Below are 25,475 nucleotides of genomic sequence, written 5' to 3'. Positions count from 1 at the left end.
TCCGTCAATAGTAAACAGCAGCCATGCACTGAAAAGCCAGGATGTGCAGAAAGGTCAGAATTAGAGGAGCTCTGAGATCTCACTGACTTCATAGGTTGTTCTACAGAGTAAGATCCTGAGATTCAAAGGCCATTTATATCCACAAGGGAATGGGGTTGGTATAAGAGTAAATTATTTTAGGATCAATTTCTGCATTACCTATCCATCCCGTAAAGTAGCATTTTTTTTTAAACAAATTATCATGTGTTTGGGATTTAATTTGTTCTCCTTCCACTGTAGCAACCAATCCAAACTCACATAGTGACTCAGGGAGACTCAGGGCAGAAAATATCAAAACCGGAGCGATGTAGAGCATAGAATTATTACATCACTGCCATCCAGGACAAAAATAGAAGTGGAAGTTATAGCACTTTCAGATGGGGAAGACTATACAGGGGCAAAACAAACAAAACTTCAATATCTTCAGAAACAACAGGAATTCTGCAGATGCTGGAAGAGTCTCGGCCTGAAACGTCGACTGCACCTCTTCCTAGAGATGCTGCCTGGCCTGCTGCGTTCACCAGCTACTTTGATGTGTGTTGCTTCAATATCTCCAGCACATTTTGGACAGAGATGGAGGGGAAGGGAGAAGATGATTTACAAGTGTCATGGGAAAAGCACTAAAGGACAAACGTAACTCCTCATATTATGGAGGATGATTTGTTGTGTAAACATGCAGGAAACTTTACTGCTCCATAAACACAGCTGGGAACACTTGGGATTTCTCGCGGTGGCTCCACTAACGTACAGAAGTTGCCAGGCCTCTGGGGATAAGGGTGTGATCACTGGGTCACAGAGAGAAGGAAGTCTATTATTTGAAGAGGAGGAGTTGTGCAGACAGCTACTGTAGACTTGGGACATCTGATGACAGGGGTTTTGGCACTCAGATCTTCCCGTTTCAACAGCTAACATCAAGTGTCCATACATGGCTTAGTGTGGGTGGTCAGAGATTGGTGGTGGAGAGGGGAATTGTGAGAAAGAATATGGGGAGCTCAGAAGCCCTCCAGAAGATCCAGTGTGGCAAAATCTCCAGAACAATAGCTCCTGTATGATAGAGCGCTATAACCAAGAAAAAGGGAGTGTTACTTAATGTACCAGACTACCAGAAGTCTTTGGGCCTATCTCTACGCCTATGTGACGGAGACCAGAAGGATGAAGAGATGGGTGCGGTGGGGCGGAATCTCATTGAAACCTCTGAATACGGAAAGGACTGGATTGTGTGGAGAGGATGTTTCATTAGTAGGAGGGCCCAAGATCCAAGAGCACAGTCTCAGAATAAAAGAACATCACTGTAAAAACTGAGAGGGCCATGGAGGCAAATCACTGGGTACATTTAAGGAAGAGACTGAAATTTTCAATTATGGGATTAAGGGGAGAAAGCAGAAAAATAGAGTTGGAAAAAAGGGGTCAGGAATGAATGGCAAATTAGGGCCAAATGGCCTAATTGTAATCCTAGTCTTAGAGTTAAAATGAAAGTGAAATTTCCAACAGTTTTTGTGCTGGAATGACAATGCACCAATGGAAAGCTGACCTTTTGGGGCCAGAGATTAAGCTATTAATTAGAATAACTTGGAAACTTTTTAAAAAGGCAAGTGAGAACATTTCATGAAATCATGCATTTCTCATGACTTGCGCAGATTTTGTTGGAGAAGATTGCAACAGTGAGCAGGTCTGGGAATTACTAACAATTTCAAGATCGACATGGGCTTTTGTGTTTTTGTTAATAAACCAGCTTCAGAGAATCTACCCAGACTTGTACTAGTATCAGTAGCTACCATTGTACTACTAATAGTAGCTACTAATGGCAGGCTCCATTGTGTGTTATGTAACACCATGACTGCCAAACAGGAAGATTCAAAACTGCACCTCCAAGTTACTGCAGACCAGTAGTAGCCCCAGAATTACAGCAGTTCACACCAATGCACATTTCTCAGTTTCACCACTAATGTCAATTCAGGGGACCAACAGTAGTTCAATCATGATAGCACACGAGGAATTTACAAAGATGAGATCTCCAAGTAGATGAAGTTTTGCATTTTGCATTTTCCCAGCTGTAAAATGTTCCTTCATTTCTGATCGGATTTCCCTTATTAATATAATCAATCAGAAGGCTTCACAAATGCATTACCAACACAAAAACTAGCCACACTCTGTCAGAGGTACTCCCTTTAACCTAGCCTCCCTTGCCTCATTCTCTTTATAACTTGTCTTTTCTTTTCAGATTCTGACAAGTTGTCCTCAACCTGAACCTGGGTAAAAAAAAAATTAAATCAAACTCTGAGAAAGAGATAACATTGGATCAGAAGATGTAGAATCCTTGTAGGTGGAGTTAAGAAACTGCAAGGGTAAAAAGACTCTGGTGGGAGCCTCTGAACAGTCGACGGGGTGTGGTCTACAAATTACAACAGGAGATAGAAAAACCACGTCAAAAAGGCAATGTTACGTTAGTCATGGAGAATTTCAATAGGCAGATAGATTGGGAAAATCAAGTTGGTGCTGGATCCCGAGACAGAGAAATTGTGAATGATCCCGAGATGGCTTTTTGGAGCAGCTTGTGGATGAGCCCACTAAGGGATCAGCAATTCTGGATTGGATGCTGCATAGTAAACTGGATATGATTAGGGAGCTTAAGGTAAAGGAACCCTTACAAAACAATGATCAAAATATGATGGAATTCATCCTGCAATTTGAGAGGGAGAAGCTAAATTCAGAAATATCAGCATCACAGTGAAGTAAAGTAGAGGCATGAAAAAGGAGCTGGCCAAAGTTAATTGGAAAGGGACACCAGTAGTGATGACAGCAGAGCAGCAATGGCTGGAGTTTCTGTAAGCAATCTGAAAAGCACAGGATAGACACATCCCAAAGAAGCAGTATCCTAAAGCCAAGAGGATGCAACTGTTGCTAACAAGGGAAGTCAAAGCCAACATAAAAGCAAAGAGAGGGCATATAATACAGCAAAAATTAGTGGTAAATTAGAAGATTGGGGATTTTTTTTAAACCAACAGAAGGCAACTAAAAAAACAAAGGGGAAAAGATGAAAGGTGAATAATATCACAAATGATAAAATTATTTTACAGATATCTAAAAAGTAAATCGGAGGCAAGAGTAGATATTGGACCACTGGAAAATGACGCTGCAGAGACAATAACAGGGGACAAGGAAATGGCAGATGAACTGAAGTATTCTGCATCAGTCTTCCCCGTGGATGGCACTAGTAGTATGCCAGAAGTTTGAGACTGTAAGGGGCAGAAGTGACTGCAGTTGTTATGATTGGGGAGACGTGCTGGGGAAACTGAAAGATCTCAAGATCGGTAAGTCACCTGAAGAGATGATTGAGGAACGATCTTTCAAGAATCAATAGATTCTGCCATGGTTCTGGAGGGCTGGAAAATTGCAAATGTAACCTGACTTTGTGTGTCTTTTTTATAGGGCAGGGCACCTCTACAACCCACAACCCCAATCTCCTCACATTGAATGGAACACCTGACTCCAAATAACTTTTGTAAAAGGCATTGCATCAGAGGTTCACATTTTTTTTAAACCTAGATTGTGATTGTTTAAATAGTGTACTTAGTATTGATGAGAAGTAGTACAAGTATAGGCAGTTTAGGCAGATTGTGTTAGTCTATTATTGTGACTTAGAAGATCAGACCACATTTAATGAATAATTAATACAGAAAACCAGTTAAATGCAAAGTGTTCATAAACTATTTCTTGCAGCTGTACATCTTTGGATGATGGGAGGAAACCGCAGCATCCAGAGGAACCCAGACGGTCACGGGGAGAACGTACAAACTTTTTACAGGCAGCTGCAGGGATTGGACCCGGGTCACCGTACTGTCAAGTATTGTGCTACCATTACACTACCATGTCACCATGATGTGTGTCATTCACATAACCCATAATGAATTATGTAAACAAAGAATACTTAATCAAACAATACATTTACAGTATCACTCAAATATTACTGAAATGTACAACACTCCTCCCTGCTTAGCTATAAACTCCAACTCATTATAATGCATCTCAGCTTATATACATATACAGTATACTATAAAATACAACTACTATATAGACATCCACAGCATACTAAGTTTCAAATTGTCCCATTCAGGCCTAAAGATTTGACTGCTGTGGGATACCATCTTTCCTGACTGGGGGTTGGGAGGGTTCTTCACTCTGCGTGGCAGGTGAGACTTGTGGCTGTGAAAACAATCTCAGGTTCTGGGGCCTCCTCCATGGTGGTTGTAGGGGTTGACTCTGGGACCTCAGGAAGTGGTTCTGACAGCTCCAACCACCTTTCTTATCCAACAATTCACTCTCCTCAACTAATGAATGTGTCATCTCCAGATGACATCAGAGGCAATCTCCATTGTGTAGGAGTGCAGTCCAGTGTGGTCCTTAATTTTTCCAAGTACACACTTTTGATCACCTCCGCATTCATGCTGCTGCTGGTAGTGGAACACCCTTCTGTGGATTGAAAATGGATACTAGTGGTTGGTGATCAGTAATGAGGGTAACCTCTCCCCTGTACTGGGTGAAAAAGATTTACACCCCAAACCAGACTTGAGGCCTCTCTGTCAATCTGTGCTTAATTTTCTCTGCAGTGATAAGGAAATGTGTGACAGAAGCTATGGGGTGTTCACTTCCATCACTCATAATGCAAGGTGAGGCAAAACAGGCAAGCTTCATAACATGGATCATAACATGTTAGTACAGTGTGTGCTGTCACCATTTCCTTTGCCTTTCGGAAAGCCACCTCGAACTTTGCCCATTGCCACTTCTTCCCAATCTGTAGTAATAATTTCAAGGGGTGTGAAGCACAGTAGCCAAATTACTGTAGCAGGAAACTGTTACAGTAATTGACATATCCTAATACCAGCCATTTGGCCATGGGGCATCCATCACTGCATGAATTTTGACAGCATGTAGTCCTTGTGCATCAATGATGTGACCACAGTAAGTAATGCTTAGTTTAAAGAATTCACACTTTTTGTATCGTGCTCTGAGCCCATAATCTTCTAATCTTTTTAACACTGTCTTGAGATTTTGGAGATGTTCCTTGTCCTCCTCACCAGTAGCAATGATGTCATCCAGGTAACACGGACTGCCTGGCAGTCTTACAGCACCTAGTCCATCGCTTTCTGCCAGAGTGCAGGTGCAGATGCTACTTTAAAAATAAGTCTATTTATAGCAAGAAAGCCCTATGTGGGTGTTTCTTCTTTTATCTCCATCTGTAGATAGGTCTCAGCCAAGTCCACGTTGCTATAGTGTTTCACTCCAGAAAGGTTTGTAAAGATATCCTCTATCCTGGGCAGAGGGTATTGATATAGTTTCAGTACTGGTTTGATAGTGACCTTAAAGTCACCACAGATTCTGGCAGACCCATCTTTGGCTACTGGGACCACTGGCATTGCCCATGGTCTCCATCCACTCAACCTTGGAAAGAATTTCTTCAGCATCCATGCAATTTGCTCACTGGCTACTTAATCACAGATGGTATAAGGCAGGGGTTCCCAACCTTTTTTGCACCACGGACCAGTTTAATATTGACAATACTCTTGCAGACCAGCTAACCGGGGGGGGGGGGGGGGGGGGGGGGGTGCGGTGTTCAAGTAGGGTTAAACTCACCTCGACATGTCTTTTACAGTTAGGATTCCAATTTTCTCGCTCCAAAATAAGGGACAACAGTAGCAGTCAAATCCTGACGAAGGGTCTCGGCCTGAAACATCGACTGTACCTCTTCCTATAGATGCTGCCTGGCCTACTGCGTTCACCAGCACTTTCTGTGTGCGTTGACGAGACACTTGTGTTTACCCCGAGAAAGACTACCATGACCATGAAGTCTTGCGCGGGCGTCTGTATGCGCATGCGTGACGCTTGCATATGTGACATGCGCATGCGCATACTTGCCGATTTTTCCCCCACAAATTGGTTTTGGCTTAATCTTCCCAACTACACTGTACATACATTATTTCTACTTTATATAGTCTGTGTATTTATCATATCATTAATGCTTTTACTCTATGTTATAATTATTTTAGGTTTTATGTGTTATTTGGTATGATTTGGTAGGTTATTTTTTGGGTCTGGGAATGCTCAAAACTTCTTTCCATATAAATTAATGGCAATTGCTTCTTTGCTTTACGCCATTTCGGCACGAAAGGTTTCACAGGCACGCTCTACCTTAGCCAGGGAAATACGGGACAAGGGCTGTCCCGTATAGGACAAACCAATTTAGCCCAATATACCGGAAAATACAGGGCAGTTGGCAACCCTATATTCAAGTTCAGCAGTGCATGACAGGGAATGAGGAAAGGTGCAGCTGACTCATATTATTTCCTCGCGGCCCAGTTGCACATGCTTTGCGGCCCAATACCGGTCCGCGGCCCGGTGGTCGCGGACCACTGGTATAAGGAACCGGACGGGCTTTGTAAGACTTAGGTGTGGTATTTTCCTTTAACACTGTTTTTCCCCTTAATATGTTTGATTACTAATGCCATCCTTGAACACTGCTGTCGCATCATCCAGTACCTTTCTTAATTCACTTTCAAACACTACAGCAGGGCATGGTTCCCTTTAAGCTGTGCGTGTGTGCGTGCGCACACGTTTTTCAACCAGCGCACAAAGGAAATTAATGTGCGCACAAAAGGATAGTTACCTAAAATAATGTAGTAGTTAATAATTATACTTATTGAAAATAAATCTTTTAGCTAACTGTTTCTGTTAACTAATTAGTCAGTTTTTCAAATACCGCCTGTTCCAGTTTGTACAGCTGCATCACGGCGGCAGCCATGTATGGCGGACAGTGTTCATATTGTAAAGTTTACAAAGATCTGTTTCAAATCCTGTAGATGGTAGATAGCTTACTAAGCTTTTATTGGAAAAAATATTGATTCACTATGTCCAATTCAAAAGAAGCGAAGGGCGTGAAGCGCAAAAGAACTACAAATTTAGTTAAATTTGAATGGCTTTAACAAAATAGTAGAAGCTGTTACACCGAAAGCTCATGAGGTCATGAACGTTCAGCTACAAGAAATATTTATGTATGATTCGGAAACTGGAGTTATCTGTTTGTATTGCTGTGATGCAAAAGTTGCTGGAGAATTTTTTAGTGGAAAGAAGTGGGATGATATTTGGAAGCTTGACTTTTTGAAGCGTCATTTGGCAAGTAAATCGCATTTGGACAGTGTACAAAAGCTCAGGCAACAGAATCCGTCATTACCCGTTACAGGAATGCTACGCATGTTACGGTTGAGTGCAGATGAACAAGAGCGAAAACGATCAAACCCAGAAGAGATCAAAGTTGAGGTACAAGAATGGTCAGCTTTTGATTTCTCCACAATTGCAGATTGTGACTTCACATTTGACAATGAACAAGTTAATGTTTTATGTCTAAAATATCATGAATTTCTAGCTGAAAATATTGTGATAGTTAAACAGTTTAATGATTTCAAATTTTCCATGCAAGAAAAAATTAAATCCAAACTGCTTTCAAACTTTGCTGAAATGGTAGCATTTATACTTCAAAATGAACAGTTTTGCAACAGTGAGCGAGGTTGATGGACATCGTCTAGTGCAGACTGTGAGTGAGGTTTTAGCCTAATGAATCAACTCAAAAACAAGCTGAGAAACTGTTTAGGTGAATGTCATTTGGATATATTAATGAGAATCAAAAGCTATCAATGGGATGGAACACACATCAAAGTTGCTGGTGAACGCAGCAGGCCAGGCAGCATCTCTAGGAAGAGGTGCAGTCGACGTTTCAGGCCGAGACCCTTCATCAGGACTAACTGAAGGAAGAGTGGGATGGAAGTTCTATTAGATGAAATAGAGTTTACAAAGAATGGGTAAATGCCAAAAATAGGAGAGAGAAAAAAAGTAAGAGCAACTTAAATATGATAAAAATAAAATATCTCCAACCTGATGGCATGAACATTGACTTCTCTAACTTCCATTAATGCCCCTCCTCCCCTTTGTACCCCATCCCTTATTTATTTATTATTACCATGATTTTTTTCTTTCCCTTTTTTTCCCCTCTCTTTTTTCTCCCTCTGTCCCTCTCACTATAACTCCTTGCCCATCCTCTGGGCTCCCCCCTCCCCCTTTCTTTCTCCCTAGGCCTCCCGTCCCATGATCCTCTCCCTTCTCCAGCCTCGTATCCCTTTTGCCAATCAACTTTAAAGCTCTTAGCTCCATCCCTCCCACTCCTGTCTTCTCCTATCATTTCGGATCTCCCCCTCCCACTTTCAAATCTCTTACTATCTCTTCTTTCAGTTAGTCCTGACAAAGGGTCTTGGCCCGAAACGTCGACCGTACCTCTTCCTACAGATGCTGCCTGGCCTGCTGTGTTCACCAGCATTTTTTGTGTGGGTGACTTAAATATGTATGTTATTTTGTTGTTATTCTGTGCAGTTTTATGTCAAATATTTTGTAAACCTACATAAACTGTCCCATGTGTGCATTCAGAGCGCATATACTTTTGTTACAGGAAAAAAATTTGCACAACACAAGATTTTTGCGCACACTGACTACTAAAAATTAGAGGGAACATTGCAACAAGGAATGTGACATGCAAATGGCCAATAGGTCTCCAATCAAGTTGTAGTTGTCTAAGCTAATAACAGCCCCACAATGCTGGTCATCCTGTTTTGACCACATACAAGCCCAATGTAACTTTGTGATTATTGTATTTCATTGTTACAAATGTCATTCCTGTAGGAGTTATCTTTTCTCCAGCACAAGTTCTTAGTTGGATATCTGCAGGCTTCAGTTCAGTATCTTTGAATTCAATTTTTGAATGAGTTCAAACTCATTTTGTGGAATGACTAAAATAGCGAGCCCTTGTCCAATCCATTTTAATTAATTCTCCATTCATTTCTGGCATAAGCCATATTGCTTGTCACGTGTTAGTTTTCACACTGTAAATCTCAAGGCTACTCAGTCCTGTGTCACTCTCACCACTATCAGATTTTTCATCAATAGCAGGCAGATTAGTGCTCTACTTGAAATTGATGAATGTTTGACTAACTATTCTTTGTTGTTTATATAATTCATTGCGGGTTATACGCAAAAGTATGTGAATGGCATACGTCATTTTGCCACCATGTCCTATTTGCTTTTTATTTTTTACTCTTCCCTGTACAGTCTATTTATTTTTGTCTGCCAAACATGCTCTTTGTATCTGCAAGTTTCGCCTTTAAACCTGCATTGGTCTGATGAATGCGAGTCCCTGCCACAAATGTAACACAATTTGTTTGGCCAGGCCAGTTTCTGTTTAGACGTTACAAATTTGTTCATGCACACTTTCATTCCTGACTACAACTCAATTGCATCTCTGGCTGCCGTTTCTATTGATACAGAGATTTGAACTGCAGGTTTTAAATGCGAGTTGTGCTTCAGTTAGGAGCCGTTTTGAATGCTTTCTTGTACGATTTCATAAACTAAACAATCTCTCAGTGCATCACTAAGCCCAGTACTGAACTGGCAATGATTGATTTCATCAATTCAGCCACATATGCTGAAATGAACTCCCCTTCCTTTTGATTCCGCTCATGAAACCCAAAGCATTCTGCAATCAACAATGGTTGTTTCTAAATGTTCCTGCATTACTTTCATAATATTAAAAAAATTCATTTTGGCCAGATTAGTTGGAGCAGCTGAAGTTCTAAGCAACCTGCATGCTGTTTCACCTATTGCTCTCTGTAACACCAGCACTCAATTTTAATTGGCTATTTCATTTGCTTCAAAATACTGCTCAATTCATTCAATATAAATCACCCAGTTATCTTTTATGCCATCAAACGTATCGACCTTTCCAATACAGCCAGTTGTTTCTGCTTTTTTAAATTTATTACTATCATCACCCAGTACTCATGGTTTACAAACCCGTGAATTTCATCCATTTTCAGATTTTTTAAAAAATTCTCTGTCTCCTTGTGAATAAAAGAAAAAGTGCTGCACTTCAACCAGCTAGTCATCTCTGGTTCGTTTTAAAACTTACTCGTTGCCACTGTTTTGCTTTGTAATTTCAAAACAAAATTATTTGAAAGAAAAATACAGGACTAGGGATAATGTTTGTCCTTTGGCTTTATTTTTAGTGAGGCAGCAAATAGGACATGACGGCAAAATGACGTATGCCATTCACATACTTTTACGTATGATCCGCAATGAATTACTTAAACAACAAAGAATAGTTAATCAAACAATATATTTGCAAGATTCCTCAAGTATTACTGAAATATTAAATACACAACAGAAATTAGGCAGCATCTGTGGAAGGAGGATGAGTTAATGTTCCTGGGTCCAGAACTAGAATGGATAATTAAATAAGTTAATTTCCAGTAGGAGGGAATGTGGGGAAGGGATGGATAGAGCAAAGGAAATACCTCTGATAGGAGAGACCAAATGATTTAATGGGGGCAGTTACCATTTACCAAACTTCTGTATCTGTGCCATGTACTATAAGCGCCAAGGTAGTGTGACATGCCCAACAGAACAGTTGAAGGATCAGAGATATCCAGAGGACTTTGGCTAGAGGAGCTACAGAGACAGGAAAGAATGAGGCTCGGAAACATTTGAAGATCAGCAGGTATGTAGCAAATTTGACAAAGTGGGAACATTGTTTGACATACAAGTAGCTCAAAATTACTTCAATAAACCTGTTGAAGTCGACTTGCACATTTTCAATTACTACTTCAGTAGATTTGGCAAATCATTTCAGTTACAGGGAAATGAAGTTTAATAAATCACCTTTAATAAGCAAACAAGCTGTATTGAAACTGATTAATAATGTCTCTCCTGTCTTGGGAACCAACATTCATTTCCTGTCACTATCTCAGTGAAAACTCGTTTGATATGCTAGAAACCTACTTTAAGATCTGAACAACGACAGCTAGATTATCACTGTAAAATCAAAATATATCACTAGGTAACATTCTAATTAAATGAACTCCTAAAGCTGAGATGTTCTAGTCCAGTTGTTGAAATTGCAGATAATGTGGCATTTAAAGGCCCAGTAAATCAAAAGAAAAAAAAATGAAAATGTAGGAAATTGGATCCAGCATTATTTTTTTTGCTACAGAATCCCCAAAACCCTGTGCAACTGATAGACTCTTTCAGAAATCCAACTGAGTAGTGTGGGAGGAGAAGAATGTAGAACATTTTCAAAGTGCCATCAAACTCAGCATGGTGGCACGGTTAATGGGGATCTGCCCTGACCCCGGAATTCATTCCTGGTCTCTACAGCTATATGTATTCTCTGTGACAAAGTGGGTTACCACTGGGTAATCCAGCTTCCACCCCCCCCCCCACCCCCACCACATCCCAAAGACTCATAGACTGGAAGATCAATCGACCGCTGTAAAACTGAATTAAATGGCAGAAGCTGAGGGGAGATGATAATAGTATGGGGAGAATAAAAAATGAGATTACTGTAGGATCAGGTAAATAGGTGGTAGTTGCTGTGAACATAATGGGTCGAAGGGCCTGTTTTTTTTTAATTGTATCCCTCTATAATTTCAATACTTTCTAATGTCTATTTAATCAACTTTGGTTGTGATGGTCTTGAAGCCAGTTATCAGGAGCAATGATTCTTCAAAGTAAATGGGGCTCCAGCTTAACATTTTATCTCTAAAGCAACAAGTGTGACAGAGTCCATCTCTCCATATGCTTGAATGGATTGTGTGTGTTTAACTCCTGGAACAGCACTTGCACTGAAGTCTTGTGGCTCAGGAGACAACACCATGTGGTTGCACTGTTAACCACAACCCTTCCCAAGAAATTACAGCCTCCAAGAAGCAAGAAATTACACAGTTACAAAGTAATATACAACATGAAAACAGGTCCTTCAGGCCACACCAACTGTCAACCACCAAGATGTGCTAATCCTATATAATCGTATTCTTTATTCCCCTTGTTCAACTTTACCTGAATGCTGCCAATCACTTTCACACCAGGAGTACCTTACAATGGCCAACGAGCAAATCTTTGAGATTGAGGAGGAAACTGGAATAACCACCCTGTCTCAGGAAGAACGTGCAAAGCCCACACGGACCGCGCCCTATGTCAGGATTGGGTCAATCACTGGAGCGATAAGGCATTAGCATTATCTGCTGCACCAGGGGTGCTGATGAAAGAAAATATCAGGCATGAAGTGAATTATTTTCACGTTACTGTATATGCACAGTGTAGAGGCAATTGTGGAGTAAGGTTACTTTGCACTTATTTTCTTTAGTAATCGATCAGGATGATCTGATGTGACATCCTACTGGTAGGTAATACTGCTGGAGACAATGCATACCACAAACATCTACACTTTGTAACACTGAAACAGAGAGCTGCTGGTCTCCCCCCTCATTGTTCCAGAGGGTGTTTTCTGCACCTTGCTGAACTACTCATTCTACCTTTGCAAATCTATATCTCTAATACATCTAAAGTTTTTAAGGCAGAAAGGCGGCATATACTTTGAAATAAAGGTTCTGAGAAGTAATCCCAATTGAAACTCAAAAAATTGCACGTTATTTTATATGCATTTTAATGAAATTCAGAGGCAGCACATTCAGCTCCAGGAGTCCAGGATGGAAGTTTATTATTATATGATAGTCTAACTTGTCCCTTAACTCAAGTTGTATCTGGCATCCTTTTCTCCAATTTTGCTTTTCCTTTGCTTGAGGAAAAATGAGCTAAATTACTTCAACATCCAGGCTTTACAAATTTTCTTCACCACATCCAACATTCCGTCAGTCAATAGGACACAGAAATCTGTACCCACAACTTTGTTAACTGTTCCCTCTAACTAGCACCCTTGCTCTCAAATTGGTAACTGACATAGCCACATGGACATTTACAGGGTAAAAATATCATAAGTTAGTGAATACAGAGGGCTTGAAGTTGACTGCGGCAATGGGTTTGGGGGGTGGCTGATTTATACTTCAAGCAGAGAAGCCTATGTTAATCATCCATCGAGAGGAGCCCTGTCATTGACCACAGTACTAAGTAGTTATCAAACAATTCACTTTACCCACCTACTGTGAAGTGGTTAAAGGATGGAGAGCTGAGGTTTGAGTAAAAACTTAACTCTGCAGCGGGGTAATCTAATTTTCTCTTTCATTTGTCTGTTCAATATACTTCATTCTTCAAAAGTATCTCAGGATCTTTAATGACATCATTTCCCCAATAAGTTTCCCTAGCAGACATATTTTTATTTATTGAGATACAGTGCGGAATAGAAACTTCATCCCTTCAAGCCGCGTCACCCAGCAATCCTTGATTTAATTGTCCTTCATGACAGGACAATTTACAATGACCAATTAACCTACCAAATGGTCGGTCTTTAGACTGTGGGAGGAAACTGGAGCACCTGGAGGAAACCCACATGGTCATGGGAGAACGTACAAACTCCTTACAGACAGTGGCAGGAATCAAACCCAGGACATTGGTACTCTAAAGAATTGTGCTAACCACTACACTACCATGCTGGCCCATGGGCTATGGGATGCAATATTCCATTACACCCCGTAGCCCAAGGCAGATAGAATATTGGGATCAGTTTGTGAGTTATAGGTTTCAGCTCAGCAATATTTCCCGACATCATCACTTCCAGTATCTTCTTTAAAGTTCTAGCCTTCCTGTTCCCATTCTCAGACATCAAGATCATAGTACAAAGCAACCCAATTCATTGGAGACATGCACGTGACTGCTTGTGCACCAGACTGAATGGACACCCAGCTGAACATCCAGTTACCAGAGGTTATTAGCAATAGATTACAATACCAATTAATAGAATGACTAAAGCTGGGCCCAAGGACTTGAAGTGGCCTAGCCCAGGGTTACAGGCCCATCTGTGTGTGAGTGGGTGGGAGGGTGTGAAAGGTGCTTGCTTTACTGTTGCTGTCTGTGTTGTTCTGTTGAACATTGTGGGCATGATAAGTTGGCACTGGAATGTGTGGCCCCCAGCACATCCTTGGATGTGCTAGTTGCAAACAAAAATGACACATTTCACAGTCTGCTTCAGCATACAAGTGATAAGTAAATCCAAATCTAAATATTTAAAGCAAACATCAGTACTTCACAACTGCAGTCTAAGAGATTACACAATTTACAGTTATCAAAACCTTTGCCAGAACTACACAAGTATGATGAATGTTAGAAATGATATCATCCAGAAAGGTTTCAAAACGTTTCTTCCCATGTAGAAATTGTTAACAAGCACGGCCTGTTATATATCTGATGCCCAATAAGTAAATGAATTGTCATTTTTTTCCTGCAGTATCATTATGTTTCTCAGTGAAAGAGAGCCTGTTAAGTTACAGAAGGAATCAATTTTCAAATACTACCAAGTTCTGGGTTATTTCTGAGCTCTACTGCAAGAAATTAATATAAATGACAGATCAGCAAAGCAAAGCACAACCAGAAACAAACCAGAGGCATTTATTCATTCTGGCATGTTATTTATTTTGTTCAATTAAGGTATTACTCAAAAAAAGCAACTGCGAACTGGAAAATGTAGGACGTACAGTAGATTCACGTGCTTCCCCTCCAGGAGTAGTTTGCTGAGGTAGGGTGCTCAGGAGTGCGGAGAAGCTTGCAACCAGCACACTAAGTGCAGGCTGTCAAAGAAAACCTCTAATCCACCACCAAGTATTGCTGCAAGGTACGTGGGGGATGAAAGAGGACATGAGCAGGAAGAGGTACAAAGTTAGTTTTTGGCCAGCGGCGTTTAGCATGTTGAAGTTGTTAAAACTGTACTACACTCCCACCCTCCACTACACAAAACAAACAAAACCCACTGGAAACAGCACAGCCTAGATATCCAATTTCCCTTTCCCCTCCTCCTCCAGTAACATAACTGACACTCGCTGACTGTTGGGGGTGGGGTGGATCACGTTCTTTAACAATAAACAAAGTCTTTGAGTCACCCCTGGCCTGCGAGATATGTCCACCATAATTGATGCCAACACAGGGTCAGAATCCTTAAAAAGGTGCTCGGTAATAAATGGCCGCCAGTTCCAATCATTTTGCTTAAAAGGTCAATGATTGTTGGCTCTCCACAGCAACTGTTGGTATCATAAAATCTTGTTACAACACCATGATTTGGTCATAAAATCCCTAGGACAACTTGTAAATGTGGGAGAACTACATCAAAGAAAAGTTCCTCATTATTCTGAACATGATGTACTACTTTACAGAAGTCTGCAGCGCAAGTGTTCCTTTCTTTCGTCCCTTTGATGTGTTCATTACTGGGAGGCTATCAACTCAGTTTGCAACACCAACTCCTCCCAATTCTGGGTCGACAATGTGGTGCTGAGTGGAGCTCTCTCCCCCTTCGCCCAACACTGTGCACTCATCCCATGAGCAAACTATGAACAACTAGAGGGAAACTAGAGAACAGCTCCAACGAGACAGCAATTCAATCATGCAATGAGCAACTCTAGATGAAAGCTTGTAAAACAAGACCACTGGTCGAAACCATATGAGCAGTTTAAATTCCTTTTCACTTCAAGGTTAGTTTGATATTTTAAAACACATTCCTCGACCAAGTTTCCATTACAGGCAGCCTTTAGTGGGTATGTAACTAGGTGGAGTGGAATTTCAATTCCCCCACAAGATTTCTGTCCAACAGCCACTATAAACATAAATATCACCCAGAAGGAGCACTGCACTGATGAAAGGTGGTAAGTAAAGCAGGTTGTGTGGGAATACATTCAATTTCAACCATTTAAACCAAGACCGTTTTTTTTTGGGGGGGGGAGGTGGAAGAGTGGGGAATGAGTAAATGATGGACGACAAACAGCAGGTAAACATTAAAATATTTTCAAAGCTATTTGCTCATGTTCAGCACTGGCTTCCAGGGCCATTCTAGCTGACTAAATCTGCAGCCTCACTACTACCATTATATTCCCAGTTTCCATGCTTTCCCTGCTTTCGGCATGCATCTTCTCCAATGCCTGAGGCCTTTATTCTCCCACTGACAGCCTTATGATCAGACCCTCTCCTCTTTTTCATACCTCTGATTGCCTCTGAACTGCAAAGCGTGTCACTGTTGGCCCCAGACAGGGTGGGTTGACTGGGCACGTACTTTTCAGTGACAGCCCTTGGCTTCCAGACTGTAAAAGACAGATTGACTTTGTACATATAGTTTGTATATAACTATCAACCACAGCTGGTTTCCAGTGCCTTTTCCTGTTTTATTGGGAGAAGATGCCACAAACTTTATCTCAAACTTTGTCATCCACTCTGTAAGCAAATCCAGTTTTCTGAGTCCTGGACGCATAAACGTGAAGCACGACAGTGCCTCTATGTCCTTCTGAGTTTGCAGAGATTTGGCACGTCATCAAAAATCTTGACAAAATTCTATAGATGTGTGGTGGAAAGTGTGCTGGCTGGCTGCATTATGGCCTGGTATGGGCACACCAATGCCTTTGAGTAGAAAATCCTACAGAAGGTAGTGCATTCAGCCCAGTAGAACACAGGTAAAGCCCTCCCAACCATTGAGCACGTCTACATGAAATGCTGTTGCAGAAAAGTATCCAAAGATCCTCACCACCCAGGCCACTCACTTCTCTCACTGCTGCCACCAGGTAGAAGGTACAAGGACTTGCACTATCAGGTTCAAGAACAGTTACTGCCCCTCAACCATCAGACTCTGGAACACAAGAGGAGAACTACACTCGTTCTATTCCTGGTGTTCCCACAACCAATGATCTCACTCTCAGGAATCTTTACCTTGTTATTTCATGCTCTCGTTATTTATTGCTATTTATTTATGTTTGCATTTGCATAGTTTGTCATCTTCCATGCTCTACTTGACCTTTCATTGATCCTGTTTACAGTTACTGTTCTATAGATTTGCAAAGTATGCCCATAAGAAAAAGCATCTCAGAGTTGTATGTGGTGACGTGTACTCTGATCATAAATTTTACTTTGAACTTTAACCACGTTAGATGCACAAGCAACTGCTGCTAGAAGCCCAGACAGTTGCCTGTAGGGCAACATTGTTGTCAATGGGCATATCTATTAGTAAGGGCAGTGCATCTGTATAAACATGGAGCCAGGTGGTTGGTTGAAGGATGATATCCAATTCCAGTTTGAAGAGCTGCCTAGTAGTTGTGGACGTCCGTTGTGTCCGTCGATGATGGGATACCTGTGTGAGAGAGTTTTTAAAATAGAAAAGCCACTGCACTGGGCTAGTTCCACCTTCTGGACCACAGAAGTCCAGGTCCAGTGGAACAAACAAGCATCACAAACAGGGGCCTCCCTTGGTTGCAGAGGATGACCATGACGACTTCTGTGCCTTGTCATGCCCTTCACTCTCCATGGAGCGTTGAAGAACCACGTTCTTGGCCGTTGGATCTCACTGCAGATCTTGTCCACCCAGTCCGCTGGAGCTGAATTCACGTGCCAGGACAAACATGTTCCTATCTCACTGGGTATGAGGCCCATCGGCCACCCTCATCTGGTTTGGCCCACCTGTTAAGGCGGTGTACTGGGGTGTGGCTGTTGTTGCACGCAATCAGCTACTTGGAGCCACAGGTGAGAGCTGAGTGTCCAGTGGGGACCAAAGGTGAGTGAGCTGCTCCAGAAAAGACCATCAGGTTATTAAAGGGCTTTAAGCTTGTGGGGATAATACCTTTATCTGGTATGCTTGCTCCTAGGGCTGAAGAGAAGAGGCCAAGAGCGCCAATTCCAATTTAAAGCCATAATCATAAACAACACAACTGCAATGCACAGCCTGTCTGTGCTCATCTTCAAGCAACTTCCAGCCGGTCTGTTGAACTCTTGGATTTCAGGAATCACGTGAAATTATGTGCATATCCTGTGACAAACTTTCTCCTGAAAGCCACACTGTATTTCTGCTCATTAATAATTTTATACAAGTAATAACACAGGTGGAATATCAATGGCCCAATTTCCACTTGGTAACCAAATAATACAGCTGTTTCTGAGTCAACATATGAAGGTATTACTTAGAATGTAGCCACTAATATTGTGATGAGCATTCAGAGATGCTGAAATGTAAAGTAAAACAAACATTGCAGTGAATAATTGATCACATAGTGATCAATGTGAAGTTATTGCAACACCTACCTCTAAGGCAAAGAAAAGTTAAGAAATCTTCTGTTTTGGGCTTTCTTTTTGAGAGATCGATGATCTGAGTTACAGGAGGTGGCAAGACTGGATCCACCATCTTGACTGGGGTTGTGCTGGGGGAGTTGGGCTGCGACTGGGCAAACTTCCTCTGTGCTTGCAGCCTTGGCCTGGAACAAAAGACAATAAAAAAAATACTCTCCTCAAAAACATGGACCGTACATGAAGTATTCTAAAGAGTAGGTGACAAGTGATTTTGGAACATCCTTTTCCCGGGCCCTTCTTTATCAGAAGTGGCATCTCAATTTAGTCACATCTTAATATATGCAACAGAAGTGCTTTATCACTTAATATAACTAATGCATAGCAGCCATAGTACATTATTAACATTGTAACCCCAGGCCATGCAAAACACCATTCCGTCAGCTGACATGCCACAGTCGAGGTGACTAATAACTGCATCAGCCTCTTGCACTATTTTTAGTTCAAATATTTTAAGAACACTCAGAATTCAGATAAATGCACAACCACTGTAGGAGCCAGGCATCTGTTCTCTATATGCATTGTGTTGCGTCGCATGTATATCATGGCAGCTAGTCACATGAGCAGAAGTGGGGTAAAGGCAAAGTGAACAAGTTACATACTCTTGTTCATTTTTGTTGCAGTTTAGAAGCTCGGAACCGGTGCTGGTCGTTATCATTTGCTGACGGCTCAATAATGCTTAGCTTATACTTGGATATAATAAGTTTCATCACTTCAAGATTGTGCATTTGTAAGGATCAAATAACTTTTGGAGCACTCATTACAGGAGTCAGTGTGCGTCCTACAAGTATAACAAATCCGCAGGGTGGCTGGCAGCAGCCATCGTTTTACTTTGGTTTGACCTCTACAACCACCTTTCGGAACCTAAGGACCTAAGATCAAAAACAATTGGCATCCAGCTTCTGATTAACCAAACCATTTTACCAACAGGATTTCAATAAAGTCGAAGTACACATGTACGGGTATAATTAAGACCAGATACTCAAAAATTCGTAAGAGCAAAATAGGGGAAAACCACATTGCCCTTTCACCCTGCTCCCATTCTACAAAGTCAGGCTAATCCTGTCCCTTGATTCTTTAATGCCCAAACTTCTACTGATTTTGGATTTCAATGTAACCAATGACCCAACAACCGCAACCTCCTGAATAAAGAAATCTCATTCTACGCCCCTTATTCCGAGATATTGGCTTCTATTTCTGGATGGTCCAAGCTGAGGACACAGATACCACAGTGGCATTTAAGAGGCTGCGATAGAGATGCGTGAATCTGTGGAGACTGAGGGATGCGAATTTTACATGAGCAGAAGAAATCCACTTTACTTCAGCATCGTATTCAGCGCAGGCATCATAGGCCGAGGAGCCTGTTCCTGTGCTTGCAGTTTTATGTTACGAGGAAATTTATCTTACAGCATCAAACCCTCTCAAATCCTTGTATCTTACATTTACATTTTCCTGAATTCCAGTCACATTCAATCACTCCTCACTGGGGAAGCTCTCATCCCAGGAATCTATCAAGTGGATCTCTCTCCAAGGCAAGTATGTCCTCAACCAGACATCCTCCAATCCTCTAAGTATCTCCTCACCAAAAGCCCACTGTACTCCAATCTCCTTGCAGAAGGAGGCCAACATTCTATTCGCCTTAAGTGCTGCAGATTTAGTCTCTACATATCACAGCCTCTCATTCACTAATTCTTTAGCATAACTATTTGCTTATTCCTCCTCAGGCATTCATCATTTTCATAGACTATATTCTACCTGCGTCTTTGAGCCAATGTGCTATTTTTACCCTTCATAGACTTTCATGCACCACTTTTTCCTCCCACTTATGTTACACTGATCTTTTCCTCAAAAGTATGGATAAAAATTGAGAACGGTTAAAAGCATTTGCAAATTTTTTTCCAAGATCTGTCAATCACTAACAAGGCTAGCAGTGATTCACCACTAATATTTCTGAAGAAGGGGATGGTGAGCCACTGTGGTCCTTCTGGTGAAGGTACTCCCACTCTAGAACTGAAGCCAAGGAATAGAGGATTGGGAATATACACTCAGTGGCCACTTTATTAGATACTGATACAGCTGCTCGTTAATACAAATATCCAATCATCCAATTATGTGACAGCAATAAAAGCATGCCGACACAGTCAAGAGGTTCAGCTGTTTAGACCAAACATCAAAATGGGGAAGGAATGTGATCCAAGTGACTTTGACCCTGGAATGATTGTTTGTGCCAGATGGGGTGTATCTCAGGAAATACTGATCTCCTGGGTTTTTCACGCACAGCAGTTTTGAGAGTTTACAGAGAATGGTGCTGGAAACAAAACAACATTGAGTGGCAGCTCTGTGGGTGAAAACACCTTGTTAATGAGAAAGGTCAGTGGAGAATGGCCAAACTGATTCAAGCTGACAGGGAAGTGACAGTGACTCAAATAAACACGCTTTATAATATTGATGTGCAAAAGGGCATCACTGAATGCACATCGAACCTTGAAGTGCATGGGCTACAGCATCACAAGATGTTGCATCTCATCTTGTCTGAGCTAGTAACTGCAGTGTACTTCATGAATGATACATGGAGGAACGATAGTGTGCTGGCAGCAGAGCAAATTAAAGTCTAGGACGGTAAGTGGCATACCAATCAATTGGTTTGTCATGGATAATGTTAAGCAGTGCTGGAGCTGCACTCATTCATACAGGTAGGGAACCCCCCCAGTCTGTGGCCCATAGACAAGGGAAAGACTTTGGGATATACCAATCCCTGTGGTAACCAGTTATTAAACAGTCTAGCCACTGAGAAACACTAATTTAGTCCTCTTCACTGATTTCTGACCTCCTAACCTATTCTGAACCCACAGAAATTTATTATCCCCAAAGTTAAGGCGTATTTTGGAGTTAGGGTATATAGCAAACATCAACTTCAGCAACCAACCTTCAGTTCTGAATATAGAGTGTAGTTTAAATTTAAAATGCAGCTCAGACCAGTAAATTGCATGAATATACTCAAGACGATAGCAAATTGCAGACCAGGAAATAGCCCCTTAACTGATATATGTTTGCATGTGCATGAATGCAATCAACACACCATTGCACAAATACAACAGTAATTTACATTCATTTCGGATGTATTGGCGGGAAGATCCAGGAAATTGAAAACTATATGCAACTCTAAAGAAGTGTTATAAAGGCATTGAAACCGTTCTGTTACCTTCGCTGTTTAGCATATAAAAATGTGCTATAATGTTGGGTCAGAGAGTGTGTCTCTCACACACACACACACAGAGCCTCTCTCTCGCGAGTAACTCCAAAAGGCTGTCAGCTTAGTTGTGAGTGTGTGGATTGAATAAAAGATTTTATATCTACCAGCTTCCATCTCTCCGGTGACTTTGTTCACGTTACAATACCCAACACTGAGATGTTACATAATCTTCTGATATTATCAGTCAGCTTTATGAATTCCAGTTTCATCATATTCAAACTTTACCCCATGCACATTTCAATTTAAAATCCTGAAAAATTGCTTGCAGATTTCAAGTCAAGTCACTTTTTATTGTCATTTCGACCATAAACTGCTTGTACAGTACAGAGTAAAAATGAAACAACGTTCCTCCAGGACCACGGTGGTTCAATAAAGGATTAAATATAATCCTTTATTGAGCCAAGAGCAGGAAAATTAGCTACAGTTAAACTTTCAGACAGTCATATGTTATGGGGACTGCTGGTACAGTCAGTAGTATGAAGTGCCCCTCGCTCAAACATGCACCAAGAGCCAATTAAAGGGGGTTCTGTGATATCAAGTCACACCACCACTAGTGACTGCTTAAATCAGATGCAAGACTATAAAGGCCAATTACACCCATCTCATCTGAATGGATCTAAAGCCACTTCATAGAGTTACTGACTAATGTATTATACCAAGCATATAAACAAATTAAATTTCAAATTCCAATATTTCTTCAAATAATAATGGAGTTTTTCCTTTAGTAAGACAAGTTTGCAAAAAAAAAAGGGGGGGAGGAAGAATCCCATCTTTAAGAAATAATTAATTTTATTGGTAAAATTAGTATCAATGAGAACGATGATGAAAATCAAAATGACAATACTTAATACTGACTCGGGGCCATATGTCTTTACATGCTGGCATTTTAAGTTCAATTATTTTCCTCTGCTCATTTCATCTGTAAGGGATCTTAGCCAAGTCACAGCCATAATCTTTTGGCAGGAATAGAATTCGGAGTCAAACAACATGGAAATCGCCAAGTGATTATAGAAATATCATATGACAGATTCATTGGCGGGTACGCGAAGTAGCAGACTTGCATCGAGGTTGAATTCTGTCCAGGAATTGGGACTAGGAATAAAATGTTAATCATTCTCAGAGAATTAAAATGATAATTTCATGGACCAAGGAGTGCACACAGGTGCCAAGAGCTACCAAGTATTTTATTATTGTTTGCAGCTCTGGCTCTACATCGCCAGCAAAAATTCTGAGTCATTCCAAATTAGTTTTTGCACAGTTCAAAAATATCATCCTTAGAAAGACCCAGGAAAAGGTTTAGCAAGTTGTTAAATGGAGTTAAGTAATTTTTTGAAATAATTGTGAAAAGTGAAGGCTGTAATGAACTGGCACAGATGAGGAATCGAGGCTTAAGGCAGATTAGCCATGATTATGTTGAATGGCAGAGCTGGTTTGATGACCAGGTGAGCCTTCGCCTGTTTTCATTTCCCTGTGAACTCCCAACCTATCTGAAAGTGACGGTGCAAAGATTCCATTTGTTTGGCCTCCAGCGAACTGGGTTGAAATTGTATGAGTTTTAGAAACAAATTCTGGCAGACAACTCTGTTTGTAGATTTGTATAATTTGAAAGTGCCTCTAATCCATTCACACATTTGATGTGCTGGACAGTCACCTCAGCTCAATAACACAAGAAGAATCGAATGGCTGTAACCAGCTGCGATGGATTATTTTTACAAAACTAAATTTAGACTCTTTTCCACTGAAGTATAAAAGATTATGCTTCACAAATGATCTGTGCAAACCAAGTTGTCGGATGAATGGATTTCCCATGGATAGGGCATAAATCACCACACAAGCACCTCAATCAAAGATGGCTGCCCTGTGCTAGGCCAGTCAAAGACAAGCAGGTAGATGTGAAACTCCCAAATGGAAATTAAGACTGTAGGAAAGCAAATGATGACAGGATGAGGCTTAGCTGTGATAGTATGCATAGATAAATAGTCAGTGGCATATACATGAACAGCTTCTTGTGAGAGATACCGAACGCTCACAAAGCTCATGTTAATTGTATTCCAGCACACCTCAGTTGGACATGGCAGAAGTGGGGGTGGAGGAGGGGGGAAGAGGAAGAGGAAATAAAGATTGAACACAAGCAACTTTTAACCAAATTAACTACTGCACTTATTGTTGTAGGAAACTCCAGCAACCCCATTTACAATAGTCTGTCACCAACTTTAAATAGTAGGAGACTAAGCAGTTATTTTTTAAAATCACAAATTGCATCTTCAAATTACTAAAAATAACTTACTTTCACATTCTCCTTGGAGAGAAAGAGTTCTAAATTAGGAAAATGCTGAACTGTGCTCATCTACCCCAAGTATAGGACATTTTAAACAACAGTAAATGCTTCACAATACAAGAGAGTTCCTTAAACCTCCACCGGGCCTCAGCAGAGCAACTAATGGATGTAGAAAATATAATAGCCCCAGTCACCAACCTGAATTTCTGTAATCCTGGTAATGATTATAAACCACTGGTTTCATTGTCATTTATAAATGAATGATGAACCAAAATTACTTCCATTCACTTAGCATGATGTATATTAACAAAGTGACAATCAATTTAATAGCAGGATGTGGAAAATACAAACCAGGACATTTTCCTTTTTTAATGCAAGCTATATGCTACTCTCCGGGGCTCAGTACTAAGTCAGTTAATAACTTAGCATGGGGTAGCAATACAGTAACCCTTCCCCATGGATTTCATCATGGCATGCAGAAGAACAAAATTCAATACCAGTTCACAACCCATCCATAAAAGAATAGCACTGGCTGGGCACCATGACAAGCATTCTGACTGCACTTGCAATCGCTCTCTGTTTTAGGGGTCAAAAATTACACTGATCAACTATTCCCGACAAGTCATAGCCAAAGGAAAAATGAAAACGCCAGGATATTTTGGGAATCTGAGGTGTTGGTAGTACTCCTGCCAGGTTCTGCTCAAGCTATGTTCAGAGATCAATCCTGTCCAAGGCAAAGCAACCTACTTAACCAGCACTCCCCCCACTTCTGAAACAACTTCCTGCTCTGCTACCAGCATAGTGGCTGCAGTGCATGCCTTGAGGAGACTGAGGCGTGCAAGGGTCCCAGCACCACTATCCCCCCATTCTACAGGAGCACCATCCTGCCATGTCTGGCTACATCACTGTGTGGCTTGGAAGTTGCAAGGCATCAGACCATAAGGCGCCACAGAGAATAGTAAAAACTTCCAAAGGGATGACTAGGGTCCCTCTCCCCCAATTTCTGACATATACCGGGAGTGTTGTATATGAAGGGCCCAAAGCATTGTTGAGGATCCCCACCACCCATCCCAATCTCTTTGACCTACGATCAGGAAGGAGGTATAGAAGTATCGCGGCTAGGACTGCTAGTGTGCAACTGTACTCCTGAGTCTCCACCCGGAACTTGCATGACTGACAGTAGTGAAAACCAAGCTACCGGCATGATGAAAGAAGCCTTGAACACCATCAGATATAGAGAACCTTCATTGCTGCCCTAAATACCATTGCGTAATGGGCAGTAAGAGGGACAACTACTTTACCTAGAAGGTGGTCTCTCTATGGAATAAGCTGCTAGAGGAAATAACTGAGTCGGATACAATGACAGCATTTAAAGGACACATGGAGAGGTAGGTACATAGATAGGAAAATGCTCAAGAATGGGACTAGACAAAATAGAAATCTGGGTCAGCATGGGCAAATTGGTCTGATTGGCCTGATTCCATGCAGTATGACTCTTAAGAAAAAAAGAACTTTATAACATATTTTGACTCATTTTCTTACAAAGGAACAAGTAATTTTAAACCTGCCAGATGATTTGTTCTCAGTCTGAAAGCTGGCAAAGCCAACATTAAGGACTGACATTAGAAAATGTCAGTGTTCATCTTCAAACATATCAAATCTTGCTAGAGAGCATCCAGAGAAGCAAAACCACAGCAAATGCTGAATTCACACCCTCTACCTTCTGAAGGTTAAAACCATTACCTAGAAGCAGTTTCACAGCCACCTTGAGTAGCT

The 25,475-nt window shown here is 41.1% G+C and overlaps 1 protein-coding gene across 1 annotated transcript in view; it reads right to left on the bottom strand.

The window, feature by feature from the left end:
• LOC134358046 (protein Jumonji-like) overlaps positions 1-25,475 on the bottom strand; it is a 375,614-nt gene that overhangs the window by 88,231 nt on the left and 261,908 nt on the right. The window contains exon 4 of the mRNA XM_063069931.1: positions 18,127-18,296. Within this exon, the coding sequence (XP_062926001.1) occupies positions 18,127-18,296 (170 nt within the window). The remainder of the gene's footprint in view (positions 1-18,126; positions 18,297-25,475) is intronic.

The sequence above is a fragment of the Mobula hypostoma genome, chromosome 17 (assembly GCF_963921235.1).
Source record: "Mobula hypostoma chromosome 17, sMobHyp1.1, whole genome shotgun sequence".
Lineage (NCBI taxonomy): Eukaryota > Metazoa > Chordata > Chondrichthyes > Myliobatiformes > Myliobatidae > Mobula > Mobula hypostoma.
Note: the sequence above shows the minus strand (reverse complement) of the source record. Positions and strands in the feature narration are given on the sequence as shown.